General features: G+C 44.6%; 1 protein-coding gene and 1 long non-coding RNA gene across 4 annotated transcripts in view; one reads left to right on the top strand and one right to left on the bottom strand.

Annotated features, from left to right (window-relative positions):
• Window positions 1-21160, top strand: part of LOC132646277 (uncharacterized) — a 184593-nt gene that overhangs the window by 26550 nt on the left and 136883 nt on the right. The window lies entirely within an intron of this gene.
• The window catches only part of Shisa6 (shisa family member 6), a 280010-nt gene continuing 262346 nt past the window's right edge, over window positions 3497-21160 (bottom strand). For all 3 annotated transcript variants that reach the window (XM_060363485.1, XM_021644313.2, XM_021644315.2), the window contains 3 exons: window positions 16159-16215; window positions 11261-11413; window positions 3497-9418 (listed from right to left, as the gene is read on the bottom strand). In XM_060363485.1, the coding sequence (XP_060219468.1) occupies window positions 8868-9418; window positions 11261-11413; window positions 16159-16215 (761 nt within the window). In that variant the 3' untranslated portion in view covers window positions 3497-8867. The remainder of the gene's footprint in view (window positions 9419-11260; window positions 11414-16158; window positions 16216-21160) is intronic.

Here is a 21160-nt window from a genome sequence, read left to right as displayed (position 1 = left end):
TGCATTGACATCTATTGTCTTGGCCACCTTTCTTTCTGCATCTGACACATTTGTCAAGTGAGTGAACCTGGAGGTTCCTGTTTAGCCTTACAAAGCTATCTTACAGAATCAGCATAGTTTTTCTTATATTAAACTATATTTTGGTAATTTGTATATCAAGCCTCAGCTTTCTCTTCCCTTCCTAAGTAGTAGTCCCTTACAAGCTCATTTTTGTTTTAATCTGTTCACTAAAGCTGGTTATCTAAAAGCATCATGATATGTAAACCAAGGCTTCTCTGACTGCCAGAACTAAAAGCCATTCTTGTCATATCGCTACACCCTTTCAAAACTAAAAAAGGAAAAGTCAAAATAGTGAGCTCAGTATCTTGTTTTCTGCAAATCTTAGGGGCCCCAGCAGCAAGAATTTCAGCTGAAATGTCTGGTATATGCTCTGGGTATGCACAGTCTACTGAGGGCCTGGGGGTGAGTGCCACTGATGAACCCTACCTAGAGGTTTTGTTTTCTAAGTCTAAAATGAAGTCCAGTGTGTGGGCCAATGTCCTTTACGGGAAAAGGATGTCTTTTCCCTGAGTGCTGTGATGGGCCCATGGGAATATTTTTCTGTATGGTCCAAAGAAGAATCTTTAAAAAGACACTCAATAAGGAATAACAGCAGAATAGTCTTACTATGTCCAAATTGCTATCTATCACTGTAACTTGGATTTGGAATTAAGCCCGAGGGTTAAAGACAAAAAAACCGCAACTCTCTTCTTTGTGTTTCTAACACACAGGTAAACTTATTTTCTAAGATCAGAGGAGCAGTGAACTCATAGTCTAGACCTTTCTGTGAAAATGCAGTCTTTGGGATTTCTTTGACAGTCAATTTGTAGGTTTTGAGAAATTATAATAAGTCATAGTAGCATACACCTGTAATTCTGGCTATTTCAGGAGACTGAGGCAGGAGATTAAGTTGGATTCCAGGTCAGGTGATACAGTGAGTTCAAGGGTAGGCTGGGCAATTTAGTGAGACCTTTTCACAAAATAAAAAATGCAAAAGTCACAGGGGATATGACATGGTGGCACACTGTTTAACATTAGGATGTACCTTAGTTCATTTCCAGTACCACCAATGACAATGACAAAAAAAACTTAAGTGAAACCAAAGAGATTTTCCTTAAAATCTCATTCAAACTCACCTTCCTTGGCAGCCACCTTTTTGATACAAGGGTAGACTTAGGCTGACAAGTGCAAAAATACTGTGGTATCATTCTGAGTTCTCTCTCTCTCTTGCTCTCTACCCTAGTCTACCCTTCCATTCTCCCCATGACTAATCACTATTTTCTAAAAAGTTTTAGTGAAGCTATAGAAACATAGGCTAATGTGGTAATGAGGCATTTCAGAAGGATTTCCTGGTATATAGATTACCTTGTTTTGTTTTAAATAAGAAAACAGAAATTTGAAGAGTCTCAGGGATGTAATCCTACCACTCAGGAAGCCCAGGCAGGAAGATTCCAGGTTCAATCAGTGGGCTGCTGGAGAGTTCTAAGCTAGTTTGCTCTGCGGCCACAGCAAGATACTGTAATGGAAGAAAGGAAGGAAGGAAGAAGGAAGGAAGAAGGAAGGAAGGAAGTATCAATCCCTGAATGTGTTTTTAATTGTAAGCTTTATTATTTTTATATGTTCAATAAAGGAAGTCTCCCCTGAGAGTTTATTTTGGGGGACAATCTATTAGCCTAATTTAGTCATTATATGCATTGGTAATCATAAGATTAACTTTTACTTGTTTAAAAATCTTCCAATCAAAACATTTGTTTTTCCCAAGGTTTCTTCTCACGGATGAATACAGACTACAGGCATTTCTACATGTGTGTCGATGCATGTGAGTGCTTGCTATGAGCTGTCCTGTGTCAGAGCCTGACTTAGGAAGGAAGACAAGGTGCTGCAGTGGAGAATGTCATGATGAATGAATGTGTTCTGGAAGATGTGTTACCATGTTCAGGAAGAGCAACCAAAGCTGTGCCCATTTCAGGAGAACGAAAACCTTTGGAAATAAAGATTAAAATGATTTCTCTGCAGAATTAAACCTAGGACATCATGGGTGGTAACTCAGTGCCCTACCACTTAGCCCATTAATTAACTAATTAAAATATTCTTCACTATTGAGACAGCTCCAGCTCAGGCTCCCCTTGAACTCACTTCTGATTCTCTTGCTCCAGCCTCCTGAGTAGCTGATATTTGCAGACGTATACCACCAGGTCTGGCCTAGGATTTAAAAATATCAGCCCAGTACCTCCAATGAGAAGGACTTGGTTACAGGAGAGTTGGAGGAGTGGGAAGAGACTATGTTGAACCCTGGATTCTAGAAACTACAAAGACACCGCCTTGTGGGGTAGGCTAAATGCTCTCCCTGGCAGCATTTTGTTTGCTCAGCCTGTTTCTAGGCTCTGGTGATCAACAAATAACCTTAGTAGCAAAACAAGCACGGGCCAAAGAAAATAATATCACAACCACATCCAGGGAAATAGAGTCTTAAACAAAACTGCAAATCTGAATCAATTTTCATGGTTTTTGATGTTCTTGGTTAAATGTCACGGATCTTTAGCACCTTTAATCTGCTCAGCCATGGTAACTAATGTTAAAATAAAAGTGACACCTGATATTTAAGAAGAATGGTGCTAGAGTAGATATGTATAGAGAGCAGCAGAAAGTTCAGCTCTGCTCTCAGGTGACACAATGTCCTGAGGCTACCTTTCTGGATTCCTCTGCCCTCACTTGTAAAAGCTCGATTATACACCATAACATGCTGCAGTTATAAATCTACACTTTGGTGATTTCAGTGATCTACGTAGTTCTGCAGCCACCACCTCAACATAGACCTGATTTGTTGGTTTGGGTTGTTTTTTCTGTTTTGCTTTTTTTTTTTTTTTTTTTTTTTGAAATAACATTTTAGTATGTAGCCTAGGTCAGCCTCAAACTGAGCTCATAATCCTTTCCCCACAACCAGATTTAGAACATCTCATCACACCCAAAGTTCCCTAGCAACCCTCTATGGTCAATACCTGCTTCCTCTCATGACTACAGTTATTTCCCATATCCTTCCTTGTTTTTTGTTTCTTGTTTTTGTTTTCACATGACCTTTGTTTTGACTCTGTAAGCATGTGGCTACTTTAAGACACACAGGTTATGTTGAAACAGCTTTATTTTCTTTTTGATCCATAAATATCTGTTACTGACAAAAGTGGAAAAATCCTTAAGACTAAATCTTACTAAATCAATCTCTGTTCACAGTACATATAGGGTGTGCTTTGACAGGGAAGGCGGATGATGAATTTGTACAGAAGCAGTAATGTGAGTGATGGAGAAACTGCAAAGGTATGGATAGAAAGGTACTTTCCATAATACTATCATATAATAAACATAGAATCCATAAATCCAGCTAATGAGTAAAAATGTTCCTTTAACCCCACCCCTTAGGAAATTGTGTTCCCAAACTAAAAATGTTACAGTAAGAATTGCCTTTTATTAGAGAATTTCAAGAATTCTTTACTACAAAATGTCTAGTTGAGTTTACAGGACTAGAGACAGATTTGCCACTATTAAGCAAATGAATGAGTCCTCCTGTAGAGTGGCATTTGAGGGTCATTGAAGGGTTGGCAGCAAAGTTGAGCAGGGTCTTCTTCTCCCATAGGAGGCTGTTAAGCAAACACACAGCATCATTTTTTTTTTCTCTGAATGATGGAATGTTAATGTGTTTGCGATTTACAAGATGGGTTTGATGACAGGGACTTGGAATTTCCATTGATACTTCCAAAGCCTTCATGGGGAGGATGATGGTATCGTGAAGAGAAGCCACAAAGATACAGGATGGGGTGAGAACCCGCCTCCCAGCAGCCCAGGTGGCGGTGCCTCATCCTCTCCAGCTGAGATGGAGCTTCAGCATCCAGATGTGGTCTTCTTCGGGACACATGCTGTGGGGTGGGATATGATGACATCCCTTGCCACACAGAGCCTCTGTCAAGCATGCTCCTTTGGGGCATGGGACAAATTTTCCATCTGACCTTAAATACAAACTCTGTGCCCAATGTCATGGTCAGATATCTAGACCCTTTCATCCTGTCCCCTCTCTAAAAGTAGAGTCACCTCCCTCCAGCTATGAGGACAACATCAAAAATGAAAACTCCAAACTCAGAATTTAACAGCAACAGATACCCAGGTGTTACAGGTATGTTTATATGAGAGGCTTTTGAGACACATGATTGGTGACCTGTTGAGTCGTTAGGCCTCAACTTTCAGATAACAAGAGCATCCATGAGTGGCCAATCCCATTGGTTCCACCCACAATCTGGTGAGGAGTCTGGTGGCTGTCTAGGGCCTGTGAGGATTTTACCCCAGGGCAGGCAGAGTGTGATGGGTGCAGCTCAGTTCAAGTGGGAATGAGTGAGAAGGGAATGTGAAGATGGAAAACCCTAGAGTGTAAGAGCTGGATAAAACTTTGAGGGCTCATCTAGTCAAAGCCCATTTTATAGGTAAGGAAACTGAGGCACTGAACTGAAATGTGACTTGTCTATAGTCACATGGCAAGATGAAGACAAAAGCCAGACCTAGAAGTCATGTCTCTAGAGCCTCAGTCCCTTTTTTTTTCTTTCTCTTTGATATGCCACCTTCCAAAATCAAAGAGAGGGACCAGAAAGACTTGTCTTTCATGTTTAACCCACTTGTTTATAAAAATAACACTTAAGCCCTGAAAATTCTCTGATAAAGCAGAGCAAGCCTTTTGAGATATTCCAGAGTTTCCCAAATTCAGAGAGGGTCACAGAGGAATGTGAGGGAGCTAATGTGCCTGCTCCTCACATAGCAGGTGCCTTCTAGGGTCCAAGTGATAGGCAGCCCTTTCAAACTATGACCTTGGGTCCAGTCCACAGACATCTGTGGAAGGGATGAAGGATGAAGTAGGTGTCAGTCAAGAACTCTCCAAAGGCAATGGGTTGAGTTTTGTGGCAGAGATGTTGGGATAATTACTCCTCCATACTTGGAGACTTATGAGGTCCTCGTGTCTTTGGGGTGAATGAAAAGCTGTGATATCCACAAGAGGAAGGGTATCGGGGTAGAAACAAGATCTACAGGCATCAAAGGGGAGGAATCTTTGGCCAGAGCAGAACACTCTGGGCTAATAACAGGTTGAGCCAAGAGTTTCTTGAGTCTGGTAGCTGCAGGAACCAAAGCTGATCTTTTGGCCATGGCACCTCTAATCAGGCAGCTCTCCCTTTAGAGATTAGAGGGATGGGAGGAGCCCAGTGACCTCACACCTTGGGGTGTCATCTCCCATGTGAGAAAGTATAACAAACTAATGAGGCGAACAATGGACTCAAAGAATGCCAGAGTCTTCCACAGTTTACATCAAGAGCTCTAATGCTTAAAACTAGAGACTTCAGAAGGTCCAGGTAAAAGAACTTAGGGTTGGAGGAAGGTTGATAATTGAAGATGGAAATGAGAGGAAGGCAAGAGGATACTGGCATAGAAGGTTAACACAGGGAACAGAATGTGAAGATGGGGAAATATTTCAGCTGGGGGAACTTCCCAAGAGAAACACATTACCTAAGACACTGGAGAGTTCTGAGGATCAAAGTCCAGTTAGGAGGTTAAGGAACTAATTGCAAGCCTGTGTGGCTCATGAACATATGGTGCCAAGAGTTCACTGGAGGAAGTGAGAAAGGAATGATGAAGGATGGGGGTGGTAAGAGATATTCAGGAGGAACATTTGGGGCAAGTGAGACCTGTACACAGTCAAATCTAGGGCAGTGGAGACATGCATAAAGGTACAAAACAAGCAGAGGGGAATGTTGGGTTTGCTTGGGATATGAGTGTTTATCATGAGGGAGCAATTGCCCTACTATGTGACAGAGGAAACCAGCCTGCTTGGGCTAGAAGCAGTGGTCTGGGTTCCAGCCCCAGACACTTACAAATGACTTCATACAGCAATGGAGACAGCTGGTTCTCGAGTGATGGATGAGTTGAGGGGATCTAGTGGTTTTTCCTTATCACTGAGGGATAAGCTCCAACAGTCCCAACAGGTGCCTGAAACTATACATGGTACCAAACTCTTTCTATATATATAGTGTTTTTCTTTGTATACATACACATACAATAAAATTTAATTTGTAAATTAGGCACAGGGAGAGATAGACAATAACAAAATAGGACAAGTTATAAGAATATACTGTAATAAAAGCTATGTGATTGTAGACTCTCTCAAAAGAGTTAAGACAAATGTAAATATTTCTGGATCATGGTTGTCTATAGGTAATTGAAATGTAGTCATGCAAAACTGAAGATGGGGGGTACTATATTTCCATGTCCCATTTTAGACACAGTTTTCCAGAGTTTGGAGTGGAGGGGGTACTGGATTAGAGTAGTTTGTAGACGTCAATTTTTGCTACTATTCCTTTTGTTCCAAGATAGATCAAAAGAAAAGCCTTCAGGAGAAGCAAGCATTCCGTTAGAATTTTCTGACGTAACTGATGCCAGTTATTTTATACCAGATGGTGGTAAGGCAGGGTTGAGAAATAGCTTGGAATCAACTTGTCCAACAACCCCTGAGACAGACAGACAGAAAGACAGACAGACACCTTGTCAGAGCCAAGGCTGAGGGAGGAGCCTGGGTTAAGGTCTTGCTCCCCAAGGGCTGGAAAACTTGGTATCTGGAAGATTATCCATGGGATGTACAAACACATGGGAGTGGATCTTTGCCCACCACAATCTTGTCCCTTCTCCTTCCCACCAGCACGTGGTCTTCAAAGAAACCAGGTAAGGGTTAGAGAGGTATAGGGTGCTGGGCTGGGGGCCAGCTGTGAGACATGCCTTTGCTTCTGGAAGTGAGCCATTCTCTATTTGGATTGAGTTCCTCTCTTCCTGTAAGCCTTACCTTCTGCAGCAAAATCTCATAGACCCATGGGGACCAGCCCTTAAGAAGGTTTATGTGTTTACAGTGTGGAAAGCAGAATGGTCTGGGGCCTTCTGGCTCTATGGTGCCAGGGACAGCCCTTTGGAAGGCCCAGCTTCCATCCTTCCTAGTTATGCAGAACACTCCTTTTCACAGAGGGGGATTCTGGAGAGGGGCTCAGGAGAGCTTGAGACTCTTGAAAGCAGTGAGGGGAAGCAGTCCACTGACTTCTCTCTGGCTCGTAGACTTGACTAGATTAAAAACGACCAGGACAGATGCAAGCTTCTCACCACCTCACCTTTTAAGGGCTATCCATGCAGAACTGAGAGGATATAAAATCTGACTTAAGGGCATCACTGCTGGAGTCTGGTAAATGATGGTTCGATTTCTTATGTCACTTCACCAGACAGTCTGGGGCCAATTATCCCCAGTCCCAAAGAGGTACCCTGGCCCTCAGAAGTGGTGGGGGTGGGGCTTCATTGTCTTTCTCCTCCTGATCTTAGGGGGAGCAGGATTGCTCTCATTGATAGTTTTCCAGTAGCTTGGAAAACTTGTCACCTTGTCTATCTTTAAATTTGAGGCAAAGAAGGGGCTGAGATGGGCTGGTGGTGGGGCCTTTCACAGAGCTCAAGGTGACCCTGCCATATGCCCAAGCACTCCTGCAAGGAAGAGGGGTTGATATGGCCCTCAGAGCGACATCCTGGGAACCTGTTATCTATTTGCATCTGCCAATGGGCTTTGGTCACTTGAATCCACTGGTCTGAAAGTAATGGAGCTGCAGGGGCACGTTGGGGAGATAGGTCTGGGAGGTAACAGCGGGAGAGAGATTGGGTTCTAAACAGAAAAGGGCTGGTGGAGTGAGCAAAGACGGTGGAAAGGAATGGGCAGGCTCCAGCATGACCACTTCAGAGAGCCCCTGCCTGTTTGAGGGCTAAGCTTCTTCTCTCTGTGTCTGGAAACTTCTGCCTCTGTCCTGCCTGAGGCTCATGGGTTGGGACAGGCAGAACCCTAGAAAATGGGAATGGCGAGCCCCTGAGATCCTGGGCATCACAGTGGCCCCCCACACCCTCGCTCTGTGCCCACTGCAGATGCCTCCTGGGAGCAGAGCTCGGGTGAAGAAGGCAGGCCTGAGAGGCGGTCCTACTTCAGACCCAGAGGCCTGGAGGAAATGGGGAGACAATCAGGAGGCCGCCAAGGCACCTCTAAAGTCTTGGCAACCCATCGCTACTCTTCTCTGGAGGGTAAGAGCTAAAGCTCCAGAGAGCTTTGAGGAAAAACAGGGAAGGCTGGGGAGAGCACAGCCCCCACAGCACAGAGGCAGGGGCATCCAAGCAGCTGAAGGAAGGGAACCCTCCCTGTGGTGGGGCTGCAGGGCTCAGCAAGGGAAGGGCCACTCTGTAGAGACCAGAGTTCCAGCAGGCAGAAGAGAATCTTATTGTGCTTATGGACACAGCAGCTCTCTGGCTGAGAGCGAGCAGGCAGTTTTTAGGCACTAAGAGATTTCTGTGATGCGGTTCTAGATACAGGAAGAAGACCGAGCAGCCTGTTCGGTCAGCCCACTGACTGCACCCTCTGGCCAACTGGCTGTTCAAACTCAGGCAGCTTCCGGTTACCTTCAGGAGAGGGTCCACTGGCAAGCAGAACCCCAGGAAGGGGCGGGGCAAGAACTGAGTGAGTGGCTGGGCTTTGCCACTCTTCTCAGTTGCAGGGGAAGTCTACTGAGAAACAAAGAGCTTTAGAGCCTGGGTCTGTGCTTGCTCGACCAGGCAATCGGCGCCATGTCTCTGGGGTATGGCTTTCTGGACAAAGGCAGCCCACCTCCAGCTCCAATGGGGGGGGGGGGACCGGGAAGGGGAGGAGAGCAAGGCTAGACGCTGTGTTCCCCATCCCTGCCCTGTTCTGCTTTGTCCTGCCCTCACTCTGCCAACCAGCCTGGCCATGCTGCCGGTCACACGGTCACTTCCGTCTTGCTGGCTGTGTAGCAGGTGTGATGGCCCGGGATATAGTGCAGCTGCTCCACCGTGTTGTGTCTGCGGGAGGCAAAGGCGTGGCGCTTGGCTGCGGTCTGGCTCTTGCCCAGGGTGGCATAGGAGTTATTGGAGGCACTGGGATGGGAGTGCATCTTGGTCATGCGGTAGCGGTCCAGCACCGGCGTGGACACAAAGACGTCCGTGTGCGAGATGGCCCGCGACAGCGACTGCTCTGGGAAGGCCGTCCTCTCTGGGGACAGCAACGGGTCCTGGGAGTGCAGGCGCTCCGTGGAGAGCAGCTGTTCATCAGACAAGATGCGGTCATAGGGCATGCCAAATTCATCTGGCAAGCCCCGCTGTGGGGACAGAACCCTGTCCTGAGACATGGCCCTGATGGGCCTGCGTGGCCGTTCTCGAGGCAGCGGCTTCTGTTGAGACATCTGGATGACGTTGAGGGGGAGGGTGCCACGGGCTGCAAGGTCTGGCAGGTGCCGGCGCCTCATGTAATACTCATCAGCTTCCTTGTCCGCTGCAAGGAGACAGAGAGAAAGCAGTGGGGTGATGGAGCAGCCACGATTCAGGGAGTGAGTGGGGAGTGGATGTGGGTGGGTACACCCTCTTGCTTCAGCCACAGATCTGGAAATCTACAAGGATAATGTAATCAGGACTCTTCAGTTAGGAGTAGGTGAAGGGGCCCAGACAGGTGACTATAACTCCCTCCTGTACTGCATGCACAAGCCAGTCTTGTGAAAGGTGGGCTCTGGTTCAGGGGTACTGGCTGACTGAATCTCCAAGCGGGCCCCCAGTGCTGCTTCTCCTTCAGGGAGCACCTTGGGCAACAGTTCACAACTTCCCTACCCAGCTCACACTGGAGCTGATGGCAAGCTCAGGGCATTGCTATGGTTTGCCTTCTGTGGCTACTGCATGCAGTTCTGAAGTAGAGTGGCTCCGGGTCTTGCTACAACACCCAGGTAGAGCTGACAGCCTTCCGATGGTGGCTAGAGCACTGCTTTATGGAAACTGGGCACAGAACCAGCTTCCGTTAAAATAAAGTAGGATGTTCGTCGACAAGCATTTGTGAAAAGCTTCGCTGGTAACCTAGGAACCTAGTAACACCTTCTCTGGAGTAACAGCCAATGTACAGGGAACCAACACGTGGGTAGCCAGCCCCACACAGCCGTATCATCAGCCTCCACACACTCCTTGTGCCTGCCAGGCAGCAGGCTGTAGCAATACTGTGTGAGGATCCTTCTCAGATCTCTGGGCTCCTGTCCTGGTAGGTTCTCCCAGAGTTGCCCTATGGAACCTCTACCTTTCCCAGGGCACACAGGAGGCTGCACTGTCCAAGAGTTCAGCAAGGAGGCCTCCTACAGAAAGCTTTTGGGAATCTGGATGTAGTGTGGGGATGCTCTTTCTTCCTCAGTGGGCTCAGGGTTGGGCTCTACCCTGCCTACTAAACCCATTTTTTTTCACATTGGGGAATCCATCAGACATCTCAGGTAGCCAGAGATGCTCACTTGTTGCCAGAAACACTCAACATTTCTCTGTACATGGCTGAGAGAGATGTGGGTTGGACTTCTGTCAGAGTGAGTGACCCCAGAACTTCAAGCACATGCTCAGCTATGGAGTACCAACTGAAACCGGGAAGCCATCAAGAGACTTGTGGGGCTGGATGTAGCTCAGGGCTCAGATGCTTGTGTAGCACGCACAGGCCTCTGTGTAGCATCTCTAACATGCACACACACACATGCATACATGGATGTGCACACACACTTACACACAGATGTACATACATGGATGTGCACACACAGATACAGATACACGTGTGCAGGTGAGGGCATTACTCATGGAGAAATTAGAGGAGGTTACAAGGATCAGGCCAGGAAAAAAGTCCCTAAATGTACTCTCTTGACATTTGATGTGTTAAACCCACCAATGCCAACAGCAGTGTCAGATTAGAACAGGATCCCTGGATAAGCCAGACTTCAGTGATAAAATGAAAGAATGTACATGAGAAGCATGCTCAGGTCCTTGAGATGGTCTTGGCTGGGTTAGAATTGTTCTTGGGCCCTTGCTGGCTCTGTTATAAGAAATGACACACAGAAGGCCCACGGTTTGAAGAAGGCCCCTGGCAAGCTGGTACGTGAGTGGTGAGTATAGCTTACAGAGGATGGTGGCCTCAGGGTCCGAGTGTATCATTCTTAACTATAAAAAAAGAGCAGATTTAGGATGATGAGAACAAAAGGATTTTGTGTATCCATCCTAGGGACAACTCACTTTTTTAACCTATGGATTCTACACTTAGTCCCACAAAGGAGAATGGCTTAGAGACCCTTGAGACAGACCTCAATTCCAGCCAGCCTTGACTTACTCAGCCTCTTCAGAGATGAGTACTTGCTTGGGTTGGTCTTCACTGCAGATTCATATGATGGGGGCAAGTGGGCTAAGTTCTGGAAAGAGCGTGAGAAGGAGAGGTCATAGGGTTCGGTGGCCGATGTCAGGATGTTATTCATTCGTGGCTTTTCTGCAAAGTAAGGGCACGGCATTAATGAACATAAAGACTGAGGTAGCCAAAGCCTGACTTGCCAAGTTTCCTTTCTATTTTCTGCTCCATCCCTGACCATAGTCCCCATCTTGCTTTCCTATGCTTGGACCTAGTAAGAAGTGCTGGGATTCAGTTTCCCCCTGCTCAGTTCCCTTTGTCAATAGTCCTGGGGGTGGAGGAGTGGAGGCATTGTCTTTGTTGTCTCTGGCTCCCACAGATATTGATCAGTCCTTGAGAATTCACTTGGGACACTCAGCACCAGTTTCTTCCTCCAAATACATTCCTGGTCTGTCAGATAAAAACCGAACTAGGTGCAATGCAAGAGCATTGTCCCGGCTAGCCTTTTATAAACTTGACACGAGCTACAGTCAAAGGGAAGAGGTACTGCAGCCGAGAATATGCCCCCGTCACATCCCCTCTAGGCAAGTCTGTGGGGCATTTTCTTGATGGATGATTGATGTGGGAGGGTGTATCTCACTGGGAGCAGTTCTGCTCTTAGGCTCATACCCTAGATCTATAGGAAAGCAGACTGAGCAAGCCATGAAAGAGCAAGCCAGTAAACAGCACTCCTCAATGGCTTCTGCTTCAATTCTTGCTCCAGGTTCTCCACGTTTCTTGTCCTGGCTTCTTTCAATTACCGGCTTTGATGTGGAAGTATTATCTAAACAAACCGTTCCTCCCCAAATGTTTTGGAGGGGGGCAGGGGAGAGGGGTTGTGGCATTTTAGCAACAAAAACCCTAAACATCATAAACTCATCAATATCAAACAAAACAAAACAAAAAATGGGAAAGGGGAGAAAGAAAGAAAGAAAGAAAGAAAGAAAGAAAGAAAGAAAGAAAGAAAGAAGGAGAAGAGAAAAGAAAAGAAAAGAAAAGAAAAGAAAAAAGAAAAGAAAAGAAAAGAGAAAAGAAAAGAAAAAAGAAATCTTTAAAAGTGGATCTCTGAAAAAGGCCAGACTGGTTTACAGAACAAGTTCCAGGACAGCCACGGCTACCCAGAGAAACCCTGTCTTGAAAACCAAACCAAATTAAGTGAAAACAACCCAAGCAAGCAAGCAAGCAAACCCCAAAACAACCAACCTAACAATAAGAACAAAGAAAGTAATTCATGTCTACATGAATGTACTGTCTCATCCTAATAGCTATACACTGATCTAATTCTGATATCCAGCTAATCCGACTTTGGAGCAGCTGTAGCAACCATGGAAGAGCTGGGCAGAGGATCCATGTCCACTGCAGCTGTAATCCACATGAATCCACGGTTCCATGCTCCTTTGGGGAAGCTCCCCCAGGGCCTCTCTGTGCTCCATACTTGTCCAGCCTCTGAGAGCCACACGGCCACTACTGCTTATTTTAAGCCCTTTCTTAGAGGCTGCCTTAGGAATTTCTAAGCTCCCAGAAGGTAAAACTTGAGTGAAACCTGACTATCATACCTTCCTCTTTTCTATGGTCCCTAAGATAGACCCTGAGATTCCAAAGTCAGCAGAGACATAGGAAAGAGTCAAAGGAATAGAGACGATGAACAGTCAACAGAATGAATAAATGATGATGAGTGGGTGGGTGGGCTCTGGAGGAAAGATTAGAATGAACAGAGAGGAGAAATGGATGGATGAGGGAGCAGTGAACAGGGAGGTCTGAAGGGAATGGAAGTTCAGGGGAAGGAGACAAAACACTTTGGTGCTTGATTGATTTGAGAGGAGGAACCATAAACAAACAAACAAAAGTCAACACGTGGTTTCCAGGGAAAGAGTGATACCATTTCCAGAAATAAGTAGGGAAATAGCAGTCTGGCTGTATCATCCATCCATCCTCTTGTTTGGGATTCCTCAAAGCCAAAGATGCTCTGAGAATGGGCAGGTCATGAGTTGGGGTAGATGTGTTGGCGGATTGTGGTTTCCTACACCTCTTGGCAGAGAGCGTTACACTGTAGATTGCAAGAATCCTGTTGTCCCTAGGAGAAGGGGAGAGGAGTCCTCCTAGGCTGTATCCAAGGATTGCCCCAGGCATTGGAACTCCTGGCTTCTCTCTTCTTCCCTGCTTGCATTGTCACCCCCAGAACTGGGTATCGAGCCAGGGGATTTCATCCAACAAGCTGGTGTTTGTGCCAGCTTTGTACATATGTGAGGGGGTGAGGGATGCTCTGTATCCCAAGAGATCAGAACATGCTGTACAGAGAAAGCCTCCCTGGCATGGACTAGGACAGATGCCAGGAAGTGGAGTGGGCATGAGCGTGCTGCTCCCTACACTTGGTTAATAGCCATCAATGCACTACTTCTTTCTTTGCTTCTCACCATGCTGGAGAAGAACGGGGTTCCCTCTGGGTCTTGGCATCTTAATCCCACTGAGGTCATTGCTCAGTTCTCCCTCTTCCAAAGGCAGTAGGCTTATATACTGTCATCTACCACTTATTCTGAAATTACCACCGAGTCAAGAACATTGCTCCTTTTGTCCTGACCATGGTTGCCTTGATTAAGCTTGTCTTCTAATGAGATAGCCTGTTTTATTTTTCCTCAATCACATTCTTCTTTAATTAAAGGCTTGTGACTATAACCTTGGTATATTTTATTGGTCCTCAATGGTATCTCTTCTTCCTTCTACCATCTCCATTTTACCTTCTACTTAGGATCTCATTGATCTCTAATGATTTGACATGACTTGACTGTAAATGACCTCAGAGATCCCCTTTGCATCAGTAGTCCTGCTTTCTAACTTTCCTGTTTCTCTCATATTGCATGGCCCAAACTAAGGATCTAGTTAATGCTTTTGGGATGATTAAGTAGAGGCAGGACTTTCCTGCCTTCCTAACTGTTCTGCTCACTCCTCGGTGTTGGGGGAAAGGGTACCATCCAAGAGAGGAATGTAGGCAAGCTCAACTTCAACTGTGCTGCAAGCTGCTCAAGAACTGGCACCAGAGCCCCTCTATTCCCATCTCCTTGTACCAGCTGGAAGAGAGAAGACAGGAAGAGGTGGAGTAGGGAACAGTCCTTCTGTTTGTACTCAAGAGTCTGTGCTTGTGTTGGCTCTTCCCGAGGAGGCTCAGCTCAGTTGTTGTTCATCCCAGAATGTTAGTGAACACGTGGGAGCTTTCTTGCCTGCCTCTTCTGGCTCCTCTTCCCACTCACTGATCCCCACAGCATTCCCAGACTCTCTGCCTCTGCCTTTTACTTTCCCCTTGCAGAATTCTTGCAAAGCCAGTCCTCAATTTCAAGCCTTCTGTTACTCCCAGCAAAGATTAATGAGAAGATCCCCAGCTACAACCTCAAACTACCTACAGAACGTTTTTCTTGTATCTTCTATAGACTAAGCAAATTCTCTAAGTTCAGATTCAAATTTACCCTCACCGGTTCCATTCCTGAATGCTGGCTTTTTTTTTTTTTTCTTAATTATTCCTGAGATGGTACCCATAGCCAAGCCACCATTTTTCCAAATACCTTTGGCTCTCCAGTTTAGTCTTCATTGATTCTCATTGAGACACAATTTTTAAGTGACTATTAGCTTCTCAATTCTTACCTTAAGATGTTCCTGCTCAGTTTTCCTTGTCATCCCCATCGTCAGCATTTCAACTGGCATCAAATCCTTTTAACTGCTTCCTACATTTCTCAGTTATATTTTTCTCTTAGATCCTACCACCAGAAGCTTCCAATTATGTTCCTGTTCTCATAACATGTATCCACTAGCCCATAGCACTGAAAAGATATGTCAAATTACTCCATTCCCCCTTCCTAATCCAGATGTGCCCTAGCCTCAGTGCCAAGGTGCTGTGCAATATGGCTTGAGAATGGTAATAAACTGGTGAGCTGTCCACTTTATCTTAGTTTTCTCTTGAAGTATGGGGGATAAACACTGGGCCTCCTGCATCCAGGCAAATGTGCTACCACTGACCTAGCTTTTGCTTTTGTTTAAGATACTAGGTTTCCCAGGTTGGCCTCAAACTAACTTTCTAGCCCAAACAGGCCTTGAATTGGCAATCCTCCTGCCTTACGTTCGTTATTATCTGAGACTGTAAGCCTGTAACAGCAGACCTCAAAACATTTTTGTTTAGATTGTATCCCTCAGGTCACAGTTTACAGGGCTATCCTATGTTCTACCAAGTTCTGAGAGAGACACCAAATCGTTTAATCTGGGGATCCAGATGCTAAGTTGCTGTCTTCTGAAAGGACGTTAGAACCTAACAGGGAAAGGTGGCCTTACCATCCATTGTCCCTTTAATAACAGTCCTCTTCTGGGCAACTGTCAGCCTCTTCTCTGCCAAGAGGGTAAAGTTAAAATCAATTTTGAGTTTTGTCAATTTTTAATTAGTTTGAGGAAGGTCAAGATGGTTCAACTAACTCTTGTTTCATTTGTCAACGAGTCCTAATGGCTTTGGGCAAAGGAGTATATTAATCTCCTTGCTATGAATGTATGGGATGTGTGGCTACAAGAAGTGATGGATATATATATATATATATACATATATATTTACATATATACATACATACATATATATACATATATATATTTACAAATATAAATGAGTTGAGAAAGGGTCTCCCTTCTCTTTTATGACAGAGAAATCATCCTGATGTCAAAGACACAAACATCCAGGGGACAACAGAATCAAAGGAAGAGTGAAGCTGTGTGGTCTGGAGGAGGACAGGCACAGGGCTCCGCCTCCTTCTCCTGTCCTTGGGTTGGAACCACTTGACACGCCGATGGGATGCAGAGTGTTCTCAACCAGGTCTCACCGTGTGTAGGGGTCTGGGTAGCGCTGCTTAAGATCGGATGGTTATACTGACGATCACCTGAAAGTCACAGAAAGGACATTTTAAAAGAAGAATCCAGGCATTCTGTTGGCTGTTCAGTATAACAGCACTTCTCTTTACTCAACTCTACTGTTTTTCACAGACTCAAAGAAGTCTATCTATGAAAGGCATACAACAATATACTAGACTCAAAAAAAAAAAATAACCCAACCCTCTCTTCCTGCTGTTCCTGTCTCTAAGTGCACAGGGCTTCTTTGGTCACTGTGGTGACACCCCCTACACACACACACCTGGATCTGGCTGACTAGCCACAGAGGCTATCCTAGGGTACATGTGGATCAGGAAGGAAGAAGGAAGATGGGAGAGTGTTTGGCAAGGGCACATATATGATACATCCAGCTACAAAAGGGAAGTAGACTCTTCTTTTTCTACATATACAGGTCTGACAACACCTGAGATGCAAATCAGGCACTGTTCAGTATCTGAGATCAGGAGCCCTAGCTTCTTGGCTTACTGACGAAGCTCGATAGTTCAAAGGCATTCTCTCTGTTCATAATGCAGAAGCCCACTTGAGTTGAATTAACAATAAAATCAATAGATCTAGGCTGCCAATGCTCAGAGTTCAGGGCATTCCAAGGGTTTCTAAAATGGTTTGAATGGAGATTTGGCTTGCCTCTAAAGTATACTCCAACACTGTGTTAATTCTTTAACACAACTTTTCATTGGTACCTGTATCTGGTTTTAGCCAAGGCAAGGGGAAGAAAAGACATGAGATCTTTTCTCTATGTTCCCTGAATTATGAATCATAGCTCTTCCAATCTTTGCAGGGTTATTATCTCCATCTCTGTGTATCTTCTTGAAAGCATCTTTCCTACCTCTGGCCTCACATTCTAGTCCCCTTTCCTCCTAAGTACTGGGGCTTTGTTGGGCCCAGGTGTCTTCATGAAGACTTGGGCTCTGGTTCATAACTTTTACCTTCTCTTCTAAAGGGACCACTTCCAAATTAGCATATGTAGCCAGAGTGTTAGATCTTAAGCTTCATGGGGAACTCTTCCATTCCCTTTGAAATCCTTCCCCTTCCCAAAATTACTTTGTCATTTTTATTCTCCAATCTTCAAGCTCCAGCCTATGACACTGACACCTGTGAGCTTGGAATCCAAACATTGGTCATGTTGGCAATTCTCTGCTTTCATCCCCCGTAGCCAACGAAACACAAAGTCTTCTTCCATATAATATCCTGACTCCAATCTCATAAGTCATCACTTTTAAAATTAAGATTTCTCTTTTGTCATTTCTAAGACCAATTATTCTTTTCATCCTAACATACAACAATGCTAGAATGGTTGAATGACTGCTTGGTTCCTGTGTTGAAACTGGATCCTTTACATAGGCAAGCAGAATAGCCAATCAAAGAATATTGAGCAGCAGGCTAGCATTCCTCATAGGATGACACTAATCCTTCCTGAGAAAGACTGTTATGGCCAAGGAAGAAACTATCTGCCAACCCCTGAAAGGAGTAATGTCTGCTATGCTTACAGACCGGAGCCTAGCATAGCTGTCCTCTGAGTGGCTCCACACAGCAGCTGATGGAAACAAATGCAGAGACCCACAACCAATCATTGGGTAGAGTACAAGGAGCCTTGTGGAAGAGTTGGGTGAAGGACAGATAGACCCAGAGGGGGCAGGAGCTCCACAAGAAAACCAACAGAACATCTAACCAGAGCCCCAGGAGGGGGCTATGAAGATTGAAGCACCAACCAAGGACCATGCATGGACAAGACCTAGGACTCCTACACAGATGTAGCCGACGGGCAGCTAGGTACTCATATAGGTGCCCTAGTAAGGAGAATCAGGGCTGACTCTGATATGGACTCTGCTCCTTGCTTTTCGATCTTTTTTTTCCCTGGCAGGACTAGATCAGCAGGCCACAGGGGAAGAGGATGCACTCAGTGCTGTTGCAACTTGATATGCTGGTGTGGGTGGGTAAGGGGGTGGGCTCCCCTTCTCTGAGGAGTAGAGAAGGGGGGATGGAGGGAACAGGGATGGAGAGAACAGGGAGGGAGGGTGACACCAAAAGGAAGGGAGGGAGGGGGCTATGACAGGATGTCAAACAAATAAAAAAGAAACTATCTGCCAAAAGTTGAATCCATTCTGCGTTAGACCTGAATTTAAACAATAGGAGAAAATTCCACTTTGTATGGTAGAGAAAGGGAAGGGAGAATAAAGAGGGGAGAGGTAAGAATGAGAAGGAGTGAGGAGAGACAGGAGGAGAGATGAGACAGAGGTGGGATGGGTAGGGAAGAGAGAGACTGTGTGTGTGTGTGTGTGTGTGTGTGTGTGTAGGGATTCTGTGATCTCAGAATTCGGGAGGCTCAGGTAAGAGGGGAAGGTTAGCCCAGCACAATGAAAACCCTTGTCAGAGAGGGAAAGGAAAGAACAGTGGTTTGTTCCCCACTCCACCAAATCCCCCTTTTGAGACAGTATTTTTCTGTGTAACCTTGGCTAACCGGACTTACTTTGTAGACCAATCTGGCTTTGAACTCACAGAGATCCACCTGCCTCTGCCTCTGTCTCCCTAAGCACTAGGATTACAGGACTGTGAGGACCCCCTCCCCCATTTTAAAACAATATGGCAAGATGAAAAAGAAAAATAGTAGAGTCCAGATTGAGTGGATAGAATGGTGGTTAGTTACATTTTGAATCTTCCATCTTAGAATCTCAGTGACAGGAGAAAAGGGTTCTGGACACCAATGATTTAGGAAATCATTTCTGATAGCTAATGGCAGTCCATTCCCATGTTAAACTCAGTTTTTTTCCTAAGTTCCTTTTGTAATTTTAATTTTGTACTCAGTTGGGAACACAGTATACTATTTAAAGACACATATACAATGTGCGCTGGTCAAAACGGGGAAATCAACATGCTTGTCTCATCCTTTTGTGTTTGAAAGTTTGTTGTCATCTGGTCTTGCTAGTCACAGAGCACAGAATAGGCATGGCAAACTGCTTTCACCAACCCCCACCTGTGATGTGGAGCCCTAGAATTTACCGGCTTCCCTCTTGTCTCGCTCCCCCACTGACTTCCCAGCTTCTAGAAACAACTATTCAATATTCAGATCAACTATTTTGGCATCCACACACAGCGAGAATGTGTCGTAATCTATCTTTCTCTGTTGACATATTTTACTTAACATAATGTCCTCTAGGTTTGTTTACTCTCACATGCATCTCTTTTCTTGACTAATTCTTAAAATGGTCTTGACTGGGGAGCAGAGCTGAACGAATGTATACAATTGGCCTGTCACAGGCGCACACTATATGAAATTCCCCAGGTACCTTAACTGTAATCGTTACTGCATCTTTGAAAGAAAGTCACAACCAGCTAAGTGACTTGACTTGAGATATGTGCAGAGCTTTGCTCCTTGTTCAAGACTCACTGAAAGCAATTCTTCTAGTAGTTGACATTTTTTTTAATCTGCTGGCATTAAGGAAGAGCATTTCAAATGAAGTAGAAATGAAAATTAAAACTGTGACATTTTGTTCTATTTGCTCCTATTTTTCCCTGCTTCATAAAGGGCTATGCATGCTCACTCTCACACACACTTAAACAACATTCCAATGAATGATTGTGTCAGTTTTCATGCAGATTGACCTGTTTAAAAGAATCAAAACACGATGATGATTTCTTCTTCACATTTGTGCAAAATAATAAAGGCAGACGACTACTCGTTGCAACATTTGTACATCAGCAAAAGCATGGAAAAAAGCCCAATATTATACTTGCCTGTTTGTGCACTTATGTAATTCTTATGTATGTAGTATATATACACACACACACACACACAGATATTAAAATGTACAGCTTCTGCACACTGCACGTATTAATTTTTCTGTGCTTCATGAACATCATGAGTATATTTTTACATTTTGAAATAATCATTGATGCATTTTAATGATTTCACCAAAGTCCGTTCTTCCTATAGGATAGGAAGAACCGTCTTTTATTTCTATATGTCACTTGGGCATAATTTATTTGTTTATGCACAGTATAAGCTAAGCATATTTGAGTATTCTTTCAGTTTTGGTATTTGGATTGCTTAAGAATTTAATAATGTTACCTCAGATAACCTTGAGCACAGTCTTTGGCTGAGTCTTATTTCCTAAGGCTAATAACTATATTTCTGGGTCAACACATCATCAATTGCCTCCCAATGTGCCAAAGTAGATGGTAGTTTCTCTAATGCTGAAACATTTGTCTTTTCCTGGCATATGCTCTATTTGATTCTGCTGCTTTATTTTGTTACAATTCTGGATTTCATTTGCTCATATTTAACTTATATATGTATACACATACACTCATAAAGAATTTGGATTTTCTGTGCTAACACACTGTTATGGTTTTGTATTAAAGTTATGATTTTACAAAGTGAGGTGAACAGGGCTGCATCTTCATACTTTGAAGTTACTGACCAAGCATTTGAAATATTGGCTACTTAGAGGGTCTAGAGGAGCATAACAGTAAAAATGCCTGATTTTGCGTGTGTGTGTGTGTGTGTGTGTGTGTGTGTGTACAGTGTGAATGTGTATCTTGTGTGTCTCTATGTGTATATCACTGCGTGTGTCTTATGTGTCTCTGTGGGTATTGAGTCCTTCTGTTAGCAAAGTGCTAGAGGTTTGGCTTTTATTATTTCATTGACAGCTTCCGAAGGTCAATACTGCTGTCATCACAAATTTAGAGATAAGGCAACTGAGGTTGAAAGATGTTTGTTTGGTGTTCTGTAGCCAGCAGCTGAGCCTGGCAGCTGGCACTAGACCCTAAATCCTAACCTTTGTATGCACTGTCTTCTCATACTTGGGAATATGATCCTCATACCTTCATTCATTCATTCATTCATTCTAGTTTTCTTACTGTACATTAAATTCAGAGTTTTAATTTCTTTTAAAATATCAATCTGAGACAGTTCAGCACTGAAGAACACTTGATACC

The sequence above is a fragment of the Meriones unguiculatus genome, chromosome 11, assembly GCF_030254825.1.
Source record: "Meriones unguiculatus strain TT.TT164.6M chromosome 11, Bangor_MerUng_6.1, whole genome shotgun sequence".
Taxonomy (NCBI): domain Eukaryota; kingdom Metazoa; phylum Chordata; class Mammalia; order Rodentia; family Muridae; genus Meriones; species Meriones unguiculatus.
The sequence above is the reverse complement of the archived record's forward strand: the minus strand, read 5'-3'. Positions and strand labels throughout refer to the sequence as shown.